This window comes from Oncorhynchus gorbuscha, unplaced genomic scaffold (genome assembly GCF_021184085.1).
Source record: "Oncorhynchus gorbuscha isolate QuinsamMale2020 ecotype Even-year unplaced genomic scaffold, OgorEven_v1.0 Un_scaffold_2266, whole genome shotgun sequence".
In the NCBI taxonomy this organism is placed as follows: domain Eukaryota; kingdom Metazoa; phylum Chordata; class Actinopteri; order Salmoniformes; family Salmonidae; genus Oncorhynchus; species Oncorhynchus gorbuscha.
Window position 1 is genome coordinate 13,536 of NW_025746822.1, and position 13,965 is coordinate 27,500.

The 13,965-nt window shown below is 43.0% G+C and overlaps 1 protein-coding gene across 1 annotated transcript in view; it reads left to right on the forward strand.

The window, feature by feature from the left end:
• The first annotated feature begins 9,994 nt into the window (after window positions 1–9,994).
• LOC124025527 (RNA demethylase ALKBH5-like) overlaps window positions 9,995–13,965 on the forward strand; it is a 4,888-nt gene continuing 917 nt past the window's right edge. The window contains exons 1-6 of the mRNA XM_046338912.1: window positions 9,995–10,595; window positions 11,148–11,318; window positions 12,251–12,392; window positions 12,599–12,815; window positions 12,893–12,973; window positions 13,129–13,251. Of these exons, the coding sequence (XP_046194868.1) occupies window positions 10,380–10,595; window positions 11,148–11,318; window positions 12,251–12,392; window positions 12,599–12,815; window positions 12,893–12,973; window positions 13,129–13,251 (950 nt within the window). The 5' untranslated portion in view covers window positions 9,995–10,379. The remainder of the gene's footprint in view (window positions 10,596–11,147; window positions 11,319–12,250; window positions 12,393–12,598; window positions 12,816–12,892; window positions 12,974–13,128; window positions 13,252–13,965) is intronic.

The following is a 13,965-nucleotide window of genomic DNA, read 5'->3' on the forward strand; positions in this document are numbered from 1 at the left end:
CTCTATCTCATATAGCCTCATATAATATGAACTGTAGCTCTATAACCTCTCATATAATATGAACTGTAGCTCTATAACCTCTCATATAATATGAACTGTAGCTCTATAACCCTCATATAATATGAACTGTAGCTCTATAACCTCTCATATAATATGAACTGTGAAGCTCTATAACCTCTCATATAATATGAACTGTAGCTCTATAACCTCTCATATAATATGAACTATAGAACTCTATAACCTCTCATATAATATGAACTGTAGCTCTATAACCTCTCATATAATATGAACTGTAGCTCTATAACCTCTCATATAATATGAACTGTAGCTCTATAACCTCTCATATAATATGAACTGTAGCTCTATAACCTCTCATATAATATGAACTGTAGCTCTATAACCTCTCATATAATATGAACTGTAGCTCTATAACCTCTCATATAATATGAACTGTAGCTCTATAACCTCTCATATAATATGAACTGTAGCTCTATAACCTCTCATATAATATGAACTGTAGCTCTATAACCTCTCATATAATATGAACTGTAGGTCTATAACCTCTCATATAGCCTCATATAATATGAACTGTAGCTCTATAACCTCTCATATAATATGAACTGTAGGTCTATAACCTCTCATATAATATGAACTGTAGCTCTATAACCTCTCATATAATATGAACTGTAGCTCTATAACCTCTCATATAATATGAACTGTAGCTCTATAACCTCTCATATAATATGAACTGTAGCTCTATAACCTCTCATATAATATGAACTGTAGCTCTATAACCTCTCATATAATATGAACTGTAGCTCTATAACCTCTCATATAATATGAACTGTAGCTCTATAACCTCTCATATAATATGAACTGTAGGTCTATAACCTCTCATATAATATGAACTGTAGCTCTATAACCTCTCATATAATATGAACTGTAGGTCTATAACCTCTCATATAATATGAACTGTAGGTCTATAACCTCTCATATAATATATAGCCTCATATAATATGAACTGGTCTATAACCCCTCATAATAGCTCTATAACCTCTCATATAATATGAACTGTAGGTCTATAACCTCTCATATAATATGAACTGTAGCTCTATAACCTCTCATATAATATGAACTGTAGCTCTATAACCTCTCATATAATATGAACTGCTCTATAACCTCTCATATAATATGGTCTATAACCTCTCATATAGCCTCATATAATGAACTGTAGCTCTATAACTATGAACTCTATAACCCTCATATAATATGAACTGTAGCTCTATAACCTCTCATATAATATGAACTGTAGCTCTATAACCTCTCATATAATATGAACTGTAGCTCTATAACCTCTCATATAATATGAACTGTAGGTCTATAACCTCTCATATAATATGAACTGTAGGTCTATAACCTCTCATGAATAGCCTCATATAATATGAACTGTAGCTCTATAACCTCTCATATAATATGAACTGTAGCTCTATAATCTCTCATATAATATGAACTGTAGCTCTATAACCTCTCATATAATATGAACTGTAGGTCTATAACCTCTCTCATATAATATGAACTGTAGCTCTATAACCTCTCATATAATATGAACTGAACTAGCTCTATAACCTCTCATATAATATGAACTGTAGCTCTATAACCTCTCATATAATATGAACTGTAGCTCTATAACCTCTCATATAATATGAACTGTAGCTCTATAACCTCTCATATAATATGAACTGTAGCTCTATAACCTCTCATATAATATGAACTGTAGCTCTATAACCTCTCATATAATATGAACTGTAGCTCTATAACCTCTCATATAGCCTCATATAATATGAACTGTAGCTCTATAACCTCTCATATAGCCTCATATAATATGAACTGTAGCTCTATAACCTCTCATATAGCCTCATATAATATGAACTGTTGCTCTATAACCTCTCATATAATATGAACTGTAGCTCTATAACCTCTCATATAATATGAACTGTAGCTCTATAACCTCTCATATAATATGAACTGTAGCTCTATAACCTCTCATATAATATGAACTGTAGCTCTATAACCTCTCATATAATATGAACTATGGTTGTATAACCTTAATATTAATTCCTGCAGAGTTAATAATTTATTTTACATTAAAATGATACACCGTATGTAGCAACTTTTGGAGAATTTCTTTTTCTGAAAATACAGAGACATAATCTCCTTGTTTCGGTCGAAATGTAATATATAATAATATGTAATATATATGTAAAATGTAATATATTCTAATATGTAATATATATGTAAAATGTAATATATTCTAATATGTAATATATATGTAAAATGTAATATATTCTAATATGTAATATATATGTAAAATGTAATATATTCTAATATGTAATATATATGTAAAATGTAATATATTCTAATATGTAATATATATGTAAAATGTAATATATTCTAATATGTAATATATATGTAAAATGTAATATATTCTAATATGTAATATATATGTAAAATGTAATATATTCTAATATGTAATATATATGTAAAAATGTAATATATTCTAATATGTAATATATATGTAAAATGTAATATATTCTAATATGTAATATATATGTAAAATGTAATATATTCTAATATGTAATATATATGTAAAATGTAATATATTCTAATATGTAATATATATGTAAAATGTAATATATTCTAATATGTAATATATATGTAAAATGTAATATATTCTAATATGTAATATATATGTAAAATGTAATATATTCTAATATGTAATATATATGTAAAATGTAATATATTCTAATATGTAATATATATGTAAAATGTAATATATTCTAATATGTAATATATATGTAAAATGTAATATATTCTAATATGTAATATATATGTAAAATGTAATATATTCTAATATGTAATATATATGTAAAATGTAATATATTCTAATATGTAATATATATGTAAAATGTAATATATTCTAATATGTAATATATATGTAAAATGTAATATATTCTAATATGTAATATATATGTAAAATGTAATATATTCTAATATGTAATATATATGTAAAATGTAATATATTCTAATATGTAATATATATGTAAAATGTAATATATTCTAATATGTAATATATATGTAAAATGTAATATATTCTAATATGTAATATATATGTAAAATGTAATATATTCTAATATGTAATATATATGTAAAATGTAATATATTCTAATATGTAATATATATGTAAAATGTAATATATTCTAATATGTAATATATATGTAAAATGTAATATATTCTAATATGTAATATATATGTAAAATGTAATATATTCTAATATGTAATATATATGTAATATATATGTAAAATGTAATATATTCTTCTCTTTTCTAACCAGTTGTCGGGTTTGTGGATGCGCGCAGGCCGAAGCTCGTCGACAATGTTACCAAGGTGATGCCATTAGCAGACGCCCTGAGGCCCATGATCCAACAACAGGATTACTCTGATATCTGTGCTGCTGGGACCAACGTGGAGAAGATGAGGGTTCTGTTCACGGCCGTAGATTCAGGCGGGGAAAAGGTGAAATCTGCTTTTTACAAGAGTCTGATGAGAGAAGAACCTGATTTAGTCCTAGACATGCTGAAAGCAGAACCTGATCGAGTCATAAACCTACTGGGTGAAGAACTGGGTAAGTCTACCTATGTTGGATATATACAGTATCACTGGGAAAAATATATTGTTTTATGTTGTCATAGTTTTCAAATTCAGTTCAGCGTTTCTACAAACTACGGTCTTTACTGGTTGAGCAGCTAAAACCAGGTTTGAGCCGATGTGGATAAAAATCCATTCATTATTATCATTATATTCACTGGTTCAATCCAAGGTGTTATTAATTTAGAGAGGAAACAGATTTAGTTGGAGATCTTGGTATTCTCTAACTTACTCTGGTCTTTTTAGGTATATCTCCAAAAACAGATGTTGTTGATGATGATCCACCTGGTAAGTTTCTGCCTGTCTTCCTTACTGCCTGCCTGTCTTCCTTACTGCCTGCCTGCCTGTCTTCCTTACTGCCTGCCTGCCTGTCTTCCTTACTGCCTGCCTGCCTGTCTTCCTTACTGTCTGCCTGCCAGTCTTCCTTACTGCCTGTCTTCCTTACTGCCTGCCTGTCTTCCTTACTGCCTGCCTGCCAGTCTTCCTTACTGCCTGTCTTCCTTACTGCCTGCCTGTCTTCCTTACTGCCTGCCTGTCTTCCTTACTGCCTGCCTGTCTTCCTTACTGCCTGCCTGTCTGTCTTCCTTACTGCCTGCCTGTCTGTCTTCCTTACTGCCTGCCTGTCTGTCTTCCTTACTGCCTGCCTGTCTGTCTTCCTTACTGTCTGCCTGTCTGTCTTCCTTACTGCCTGCCTGTCTTCCTTACTGTCTGCCTGTCTTCCTTACTGCCTGCCTGCCTAGTCTGTCTTCCTTACTGCCTGCCTGTCTTCCTTACTGCCTGCCTGTTTTCCTTACTGCCTGCCTGCCTGTCTGTCTTACTTACTGCCTGCCTGCCTGCCTGCCTGCCTGCCTGCCTGCCTGTCTGTCTGTTTCTGCCTGTCTGTCTCTCCGTCCCACATTCCTGTAACATACAGTAATGTCACATATCAACAACTCCCCGAGACGGGAAAATATTACCAGTTGATGTCACCCACCTCAAGAAATATATTGTTTGCCACACAGAATGATTTAAATTATTATATATAAGACCTCAGGCTTTATGAGTCTAATGTGTATGGTCCTTCTGTAGCTCAGTTGGTAGAGCATGGCGCTTGTAACGCCAGGGTAGTGGGTTCGATCCCCGGGACCACCCATACATAGAATGTATGCACACATGACTGTAAGTCGCTTTGGATAAAAGCGTCTGCTAAATGGCATATATTATTATTATTATATATTAGACCTCAGGCTTTATGAGTCTAATGTGTAACTACTGGTCAGGTTATTAATGTTGTCGTCCTCAGGGAGAGTAGACCTCAGGCTTTATGAGTATAATGTGTAATTACTGTTCAGGTTATTAATGTTGTTGTCCTCAGGGAGAGAAGACCTCAGGCTTTATGAGTCTAATGTGTAATTACTGGTCAGGTTATTAATGTTGTTGTCCTCAGGGAGAGAAGACCTCAGGCTTTATGAGTCTAATGTGTAACTACTGGTCAGGTTATTAATGTTGTTGCCCTCAGGGAGAGTAGACCTCAGGCTTTATGAGTCTAATGTGTAATTACTGGTCAGGTTATTAATGTTGTTGCCCTCAGGGAGAGAAGACCTCAGGCTTTATGAGTAATGTGTAATTACTGGTCAGGTTATTAATGTTGTTGTCATCAGGGAGAGAAGACCTCAGGCTTTATGAGTCTAATGTGTAATTACTGGTCAGGTTATTAATGTTGTTGTCCTCAGGGAGAGAAGACCTCAGGCTTTATGAGTCTAATGTGTAATTACTGGTCAGGTTATTAATGTTGTTGTCCTCAGGGAGAGAAGACCTCAGGCTTTATGAGTCTAATGTGTAATTACTGGTCAGGTTATTAATGTTGTTGTCCTCAGGGGAGAAGACCTCAGGCTTTATGAGTCTAATGTGTAATTACTGGTCAGGTTATTAATGTTGTTGTCCTCAGGGAGAGAAGACCTCAGGCTTTATGAGTCTAATGTGTAATTACTGGTCAGGTTATTAATGTAGAAGACCTCAGACTTTATTTGTCTAATGTGTAATTACTGGTCAGGTTATTAATGTTGTTGTCCTCAGGGAGAGAACACCTCAGGCTTTATGAGTCTAATGTGTAATTACTGGGCAGGTTATTAATGTTGTAGTCCTCAGGGAGAGAAGACCTCAGGCTTTATGAGTCTAATGTGTAATTACTGGTCAGGTTATTAATGTTGTTGTCCTCAGGGAGAGTAGACCTCAGGCTTTATGAGTCTAATGTGTAACTACTGGTCAGGTTATTAATGTTGTTGTCCTCAGGGAGAGAACACCTCAGGCTTTATGAGTCTAATGTGTAATTACTGGTCAGGTTATTAATGTTGTAGTCCTCAGGGAGAGAAGACCTCAGGCTTTATGAGTCTAATGTGTAATTACTGGTCAGGTTATTAATGTTGTTGTCCTCAGGGAGAGAAGACCTCAGGCTTTATGAGTCTAATGTGTAATTACTGGTCAGGTTATTAATATATTTTCTTTCACCAGATGAGTCTGGGAGTAACAGAGTTGAAATTATGGAGATGCAACCTTTACTGGGTCCTGGATCAGAGACGGAGAGAGGAGGAAGACAGGCTGTTGATGCTCTAGAAGACCAGGAGAGAGAGGAGGACAGACAGGCTGTTGATGCTCTAGAAGACCAGGAGAGAGAGGAGGGAAGACAGGCTGTTGATGCTCTAGAAGACCAGGAGAGAGAGGAGGGAAGACAGGCTGTTGATGCTCTAGAAGACCAGGAGAGAGAGGAGGGAACACAGGCTGTTGATGCTCTAGAAGACCAGGAGAGAGAGTAGGGAAGACAGGCTTGTGATGCTCTAGAGGACTTCGGAAGAGTTAGTGTGTTGAGGGGGAGGTGTCCCGTCCTATCAGACCGGTGGCATGGTGAAACGAGCAGACAGGGGTCAAAGTGTGTGGGAATGGGGTATATATATGTATATGTGTTGAGGGGGAGGTGTCCCATCCTATGGGAGAGTTGCACCCCTTCTGAAAAAACCTACACTCGATCCCTCCGATGTCAACAATTACAGACCAGTATCCCTTCTTTCTTTTCTCTCCAAAACTCTTGAACGTGCTGTCCTTGGCCAGCTCTCCCGCTATCTCTCTCTGAATGACCTTCTTGATCCAAATCAGTCAGGTTTCAAGACTAGTCATTCAACTGAGACTGCTCTCCTCTGTATCACGGAGGCGCTCCGCACTGCTAAAGCTAACTCTCTCTCCTCTGCTCTCATCCTTCTAGATCTATCGGCTGCCTTCGATACTGTGAACCATCAGATCCTCCTCTCCACCCTCTCCGAGTTGGGCATCTCCGGCGCGGCCCACGCTTGGATTGCGTCCTACCTGACAGGTCGCTCCTACCAGGTAGCGTGGCGAGAATCTGTCTCCTCACCACGCGCTCTCACCACTGGTGTCCCCCAGGGCTCTGTTCTTGGCCCTCTCCTATTCTCGCTATACACCAAGTCACTTGGCTCTGTCATAACCTCACATGGTCTCTCTTATCATTGCTATGCAGACGACACACAATTAATCTTCTCCTTTCCCCCTTCTGATGACCAGGTGGCGAATCGCATCTCTGCATGTCTGGCAGACATATCAGTGTGGATGACGGATCACCACCTCAAGCTGAACCTCGGCAAGACGGAGCTGCTCTTCCTCCCGGGGAAGGACTGCCCGTTCCATGATCTCGCCATCACGGTTGACAACTCCATTGTGTCCTCCTCCCAGAGCGCCAAGAACCTTGGCGTGATCCTGGACAACACCCTGTCGTTCTCAACTAACATCAAGGCGGTGGCCCGTTCCTGTAGGTTCATGCTCTACAACATCCGCAGAGTACGACCCTGCCTCACACAGGAAGCGGCGCAGGTCCTAATCCAGGCACTTGTCATCTCCCGTCTGGATTACTGCAACTCGCTGTTGGCTGGGCTCCCTGCCTGTGCCATTAAACCCCTTCAACTCATCCAGAACGCCGCAGCCCGTCTGGTGTTCAACCTTCCCAAGTTCTCTCACGTCACCCCGCTCCTCCGTTCTCTCCACTGGCTTCCAGTTGAAGCTCGCATCCGCTACAAGACCATGGTGCTTGCCTACGGAGCTGTGAGGGGAACGGCACCTCAGTACCTCCAGGCTCTGATCAGGCCCTACACCCAAACAAGGGCACTGCGTTCATCCACCTCTGGCCTGCTCGCCTCCCTACCACTGAGGAAGTACAGCTCCCGCTCAGCCCAGTCAAAACTGTTCGCTGCCCTGGCCCCCCAATGGTGGAACAAACTCCCTCACGACGCCAGGACAGCGGAGTCAATCACCACCTTCCGGAGACACCTGAAACCCCACCTCTTTAAGGAATACCTAGGATAGGTTAAGTAATCCCTCTCACCCCACCCCCCCTAAGTTTTAGATGCACTATTGTTAAGTGACTGTCCCACTGGATGTCATAAGGTGAATGCACCAATTTGTAAGTCGCTCTGGATAAGAGCGTCTGCTAAATGACTTAAATGTAATGATGTAAATGAATGGGAATGGGGTATATATATGTATATGTGGCGAATCGCATCTCTGCATGTCTGGCAGCCATATCAGTGTGGATGACGGATCACCACCTCAAGCTGAACTTCGGCAAGACGGAGCTGCTCTTCCTCCCGGGGAAGGACTGCCAGTTCCATGATCTCGCCATCACGGTTGACAACTCCATTGTGTCCTCCTCCCAGAGCGCTAAGAACCTTGGCGTGATCCTGGACAACACCCTGTCGTTCTCAACTAACATCAAGGCGGTGGCCCGTTCCTGTAGGTTCATGCTCTACAACATCCGCAGAGTACGACCCTGCCTCACACAGGAAGCGGCACAGGTCCTAATCCAGGCACTTGTCATCTCCCGTCTGGATTACTGCAACTCGCTGTTGGCTGGGCTCCCTGCCTGTGCCATTAAACCCCTACAACTCATCCAGAACGCCGCAGCCCGTCTAGTGTTCAACCTTCCCAAGTTCTCTCACGTCACCCCGCTCCTCCGCTCTCTCCACTGGCTTCCAGTTGAAGCTTGCATCCGCTACAAGACCATGGTGCTTGCCTACGGAGCTGTGAGGGGAACGGCACCTCAGTACCTCCAGGCTCTGATCAGGCCCTACACCCAAATAAGGGCACTGCGTTCATCCACCTCTGGCCTGCTCGCCTCCCTACCACTGAGGAAGTACAGTTCCCGCTCAGCCCAGTCAAAACTGTTCGCTGCTCTGGCTCCCCAATGGTGGAACAAACTCCCTCACGACACCAGGACAGCGGAGTCAATCACCACCTTCCGGAGACACCTGAAACCCCACCTCTTTAAGGAATACCTAGGATAGGATAAAGTAATCCTTCTCACCTCCCCCTCCCCCCCCTTAAAATATTTAGATGCACTATTGTAAAGTGGCTGTTCCACTGGATGTCATAAGGTGAATGCACCAATTTGTAAGTCGCTCTGGATAAGAGCGTCTGCTAAATGACTTAAATGTAATGTAAATGGGGAGGTGTCCCATCCTGTGGGAATGTGGGAATGTGGCTTTTTTTAAATGAGTGTAGACGGTGATGTCAAGGGGCTCTATTTAATTTATTTCTTAGAGGAACAAGACTAATGAAGAGAATTGAATGTAGATCTTTTTTTGCCTCTTCACCTCCCTTATCTCACCTCATTTGCTCACATCCTATATAGACTTATTTTTCTACTGTATTATTGACTGTATGTTTTGTTTTACTCCATGTTGTTATATATGTGTCGAACTGCTTTGCTTTATCTTGGTCAGTTGTAAATGAGAACTTGTTCTGGTTAAATAAAAGGTGAAATAAAATAAGAAATAAAATAAAAAGACCGACCACGTCGGTGAACTGCCCTCTCACTCCAGTCCGGTAGGTGGCGCTGTATAAAAACACACCTAACAGTTGGACGCGATCCGCCAGGAAGAAAGTCCCCCGAGTCTGTAGTTGGTTCAACCCTCCCGGGTCTCAGAGGAATGAGAAATGCGTGGTGCTCATAACTAGAGCTGTTGTTTTAAATAAAAAAATATTTTTAAACGAGTTTTACTTCTATAATAACGATTTAAAAAAAAAAAAAAAAGCTTCCGTTAAAAATCATATGGACAAGACAAGACCGTAAGAATATTATTTAAAAATAAATATATTTTTTAACGAGTTTTAAGTATATAATAACGATTTTTTAAAAATAAATAAAAAAGCTTCCGTTAAAAAATGTAAAAATCATATGGACAAGATAAGACCGTAAGATTTTTTTTTTTTTTAAATAATAATTTTTTAACCGATTTTGCCTCGTCACTTCCGGCTGTTGCTGAACCTGGTTGCTAACCAGTTAGCCATGCCAACTATCTAGCCCGTATTCACACGAAAATAGTCAAAATAACAGGACGGGAATAACGCAACGACTAAACTAATAGACGCAGATTCATTCCGTGTCATTTAACTCGTTAAAATTAGTATACATTTACTACTTTCAATCGTCGACTTTTTTTATTTTGTTGGGAAAACAACCCGTTTTAAGTGAGCTAAAGTTGTTAGCCACATCACAACATACCGTGAGGACGGTCACCGGGAGCCTCCCGGTCCCCGCGTCTACAAACGGACAATTATGGAAGTGAAATAACTATAATACAACCAACTCCTACATTTTATATTTATATATTATATATATATCAAATAAAAACATGTCAGCCAGTGGTTTCTCCGACCTGCGGGAAAAGCTGACGTCCATGACTCCTCACCGGGACAATTACAAAAACAGAGTTACCGATAAGGACGACAGTTACAAAAATAGGAAAGTTAAAGTTACCGACGGAGGTAGTAGTAACGGGAAGGGCCGGAAGCGGAAGCACCGAGATTCCTCCGAGGATGATGTCCAGCCTGTGGAGTCCCGTGAGCAGGTATGATGACCCTGCTGTTGACACTGAACTTCTCTGAGATGAATCCAATTCAAAGTATGAATCAATATTTCTGTCTTTTCCCCCACTCTCTCTCTCTCTCTCTCTCTCTCCATCTCTCTCTCCCTCCATCTCTCTCCCTCCATCTCTCTCCCTCCATCTCTCTCTCCCTCCATCTCTCTCCCTCCATCTCTCTCTCTCCCTCCATCTCTCTCTCTCTCTCTCTCTCTCTCTCTCTCTCTCTCTCTCTCTCTCTCTCTCTCTCTCTCTCTCCATCTCTCTCCCTCCATCTCTCTCCATCTCTCTCTCCCTCCATCTCTCTCTCCCTCCATCTCTCTCTCTCCCTCCATCTCTCTCTCCCTCCATCTCTCTCTCTCTCTCCATCTCTCCCTCTCCATCTCTCCCTCTCCATCTCTCTCTCCATCTCTCCATCTCTCTCTCCATCTCTCTCTCCATCTCTCTCTCCATCTCTATCTCCATCTCTCCTCTCCATCTCTCCCTCTCCATCTCTCCCTCTCCATCTCTCCCTCCATCTCTCTCTCCATCTCCCTCCAGGAGGCGAGGCGTGTCCAGAGTGGCATTGTTCAGGTAGAGGTCTTCTCTAAAGAGGACTGTGATGTCATTGAGGGCAAGATAAATGAGGTGGTTGCTAACGGAGAAGCGGGGCTTTACCGGGAACACACCGTAGATCGGGCACCGCTACGAAACAAATATTTCTTTGGAGAGGTGAGGTCACGCACCTGTTGTTCCTCTCTTGGTCTCTACCCCCCCATCACCTCTCTGTCTCTACCCCCCCATCTTCCTCTCTGTCTCTACCCCCCATCTTCCTCTCCTCACCTCTCTTTTGCTCTGTCTCTAAACCCCTCTCTTCCTCTCTCTGTCTCTAAACCCCTCTCTTCCTCCCTCTCTCTGTCTCTAAACCCCTCTCTTCCTCCCTATCTCTGTCTCTAAACCCCTCTCTTCCTCCCTCTCTCTGTCTCTAAACCCCTCTCTTCCTCCCTCTCTCTGTCTCTAAACCCCTCTCTTCCTCCCTCTGTCTCTAAACCCCTCTCTTCCTCTCTCTGTCTCTAAACCCCTCTCTTCCTCCCTCTCTCTGTCTCTAAACCCCTCTCTTCCTCTCTCTGTCTCTAAACCCCTCTCTTCCTCCCTCTCTCTGTCTCTAAACCCCTCTCTTCCTCCCTATCTCTGTCTCTAAACCCCTCTCTTCCTCTCTCTGTCTCTAAACCCCTCTCTTCCTCCCTCTGTCTCTAAACCCCTCTCTTCCTCCCTCTGTCTCTAAACCCCTCTCTTCCTCTCTCTGTCTCTAAACCCCTCTCTTCCTCCCTCTCTCTGTCTCTAAACCCCCTCTTCCTCTCTCTGTCTCTAAACCCCTCTCTTCCTCCCTCTCTCTGTCTCTAAACCCCTCTCTTCCTCCCTATCTCTGTCTCTAAACCCCTCTCTTCCTCTCTCTGTCTCTAAACCCCTCTCTTCCTCCCTATCTCTGTCTCTAAACCCCTCTCTTCCTCTCTCTGTCTCTAAACCCCTCTCTTCCTCCCTCTCTCTGTCTCTAAACCCCTCTCTTCGTCCCTCTCTCTGTCTCTAAACCCCTCTCTTCCTCCCTCTCTCTGTCTCTAAACCCCTCTCTTCCTCCCTCTCTCTCACCTCGTCTCGTCTTCCAGGGCTATACATACGGGGCCCAGCTGGAGAAGAGAGGACCTGGTCAGGAGAGATTGTATCCTAAAGGAGAGGTGGACGACATCCCGACCTGGGTTCATGACCTCGTCATCACTAAACTGGTCGCCAGCGGGGTCGTACCTGAAGGTAATAACTTTTAACCTCTAACATCCTGCTCGTTACCCCAGCCCACTTCCTGTCTCAGATTTGACCTTAACGTGCTCCAGCCCACTTCCTGTCTCCAGCCCACTTCCTGTCTCCAGCCCACTTCCTGTCTCCAGCCCACTTCCTGTCTCCAGCCCACTTCCTGTCTCCAGGAAAAGCCTGTTGTTGATGTTGTTTTTGTCCTGTAGGTTTTGTGAACTCAGCGGTGATCAACGACTACCAACCAGGCGGCTGCATCGTGTCACATGTCGACCCGCTCCACATCTTCGCCCGGCCAATCGTATCCGTGTCCTTCTTCTCAGACTCGGCCCTCTGCTTCGGCTGCCGCTTCCAGTTTAAACCAATCAGAGTGTCCGAGCCCGTCCTGGAGCTTCCTGTCAGGAGAGGAAGTGTTACTGTCCTCAGGTAGGCGAGGGAGGTGGAGAGAGAGAGAGAGTGTGAGAGGGAGAGGTGTGATGTCATAGTGTTCTCTCTCCTCTCAGTGGCTACGCGGCTGATGACATCACCCACTGTATCCGCCCCCAGGACATCAAGGAGAGACGAGCCGTCATCATCCTCAGGAAGTATGTCTGTCACCATGACAACCAAGAGTTAGCCAGTTGACTGTGGCGTCAGGCTATTGCACTAACTCTCTCTCTGTGTGTGTGTGTGTGTGTGTGTGTGTGTGTGTGTGTGTGTGTGTGTGTGTGTGTGTGTGTGTGTGTGTGTGTGTGTGTAGGACGAGACCAGATGCTCCCCGTGTAGACCAGAGCCCCTCCCCTAACCCCTCCCCCCCTGAGAGACACGCCCCTCTGAAGGCCAAACGCTCTCACCGCAGAGCTGACCCAGACGCTGCACACAGGTACTCACACACAGGACCAGAGCCCCTCCCCTAACTCCTCCTACCTGAGATACAGGACCAGAGCCCCTCCCCTAACTCCTCCTACCTGAGATACAGGACTAGAGCCCCTCCCCTAACTCCTCCTACCTGAGATACAGGTAGTCACACACAGGACCAGAGCCCCTCCCCTAACTCCTCCTACCTGAGATACAGGACCAGAGCCCCTCCCCTAACTCCTCCTACCTGAGATACAGGTAGTCACACACAGGACCAGAGCCCCTCCCCTAACTCCTCCTACCTGAGATACAGGACCAGAGCCCCTCCCCTAACTCCTCCTACCTGAGATACAGGACTAGAGCCCCTCCCCTAACTCCTCCTACCTGAGATACAGGTAGTCACACACTGGACCAGAGCCCCTCCCCTAACTCCTCCTACCTGAGATACAGGACCAGAGCCCCTCCCCTAACTCCTCCTACCTGAGATACAGGACCAGAGCCCCTCCCCTAACTCCTCCTACCTGAGATACAGGACCAGAGCCCCTCCCCTAACTCCTCCTACCTGACATACAGGTAGTCACACACAGGACCAGAGCCCCTCCCCTAACTCCTCCTACCTGAGATACAGGTAGTCACACACAGGACCAGAGCCCCTCCCCTAACTCCTCCTACCTGAGATACAGGTAGTCACACACAGGACCAGAGCCCCTCCCCTAACTCCTCCTACCTGAGATACAGG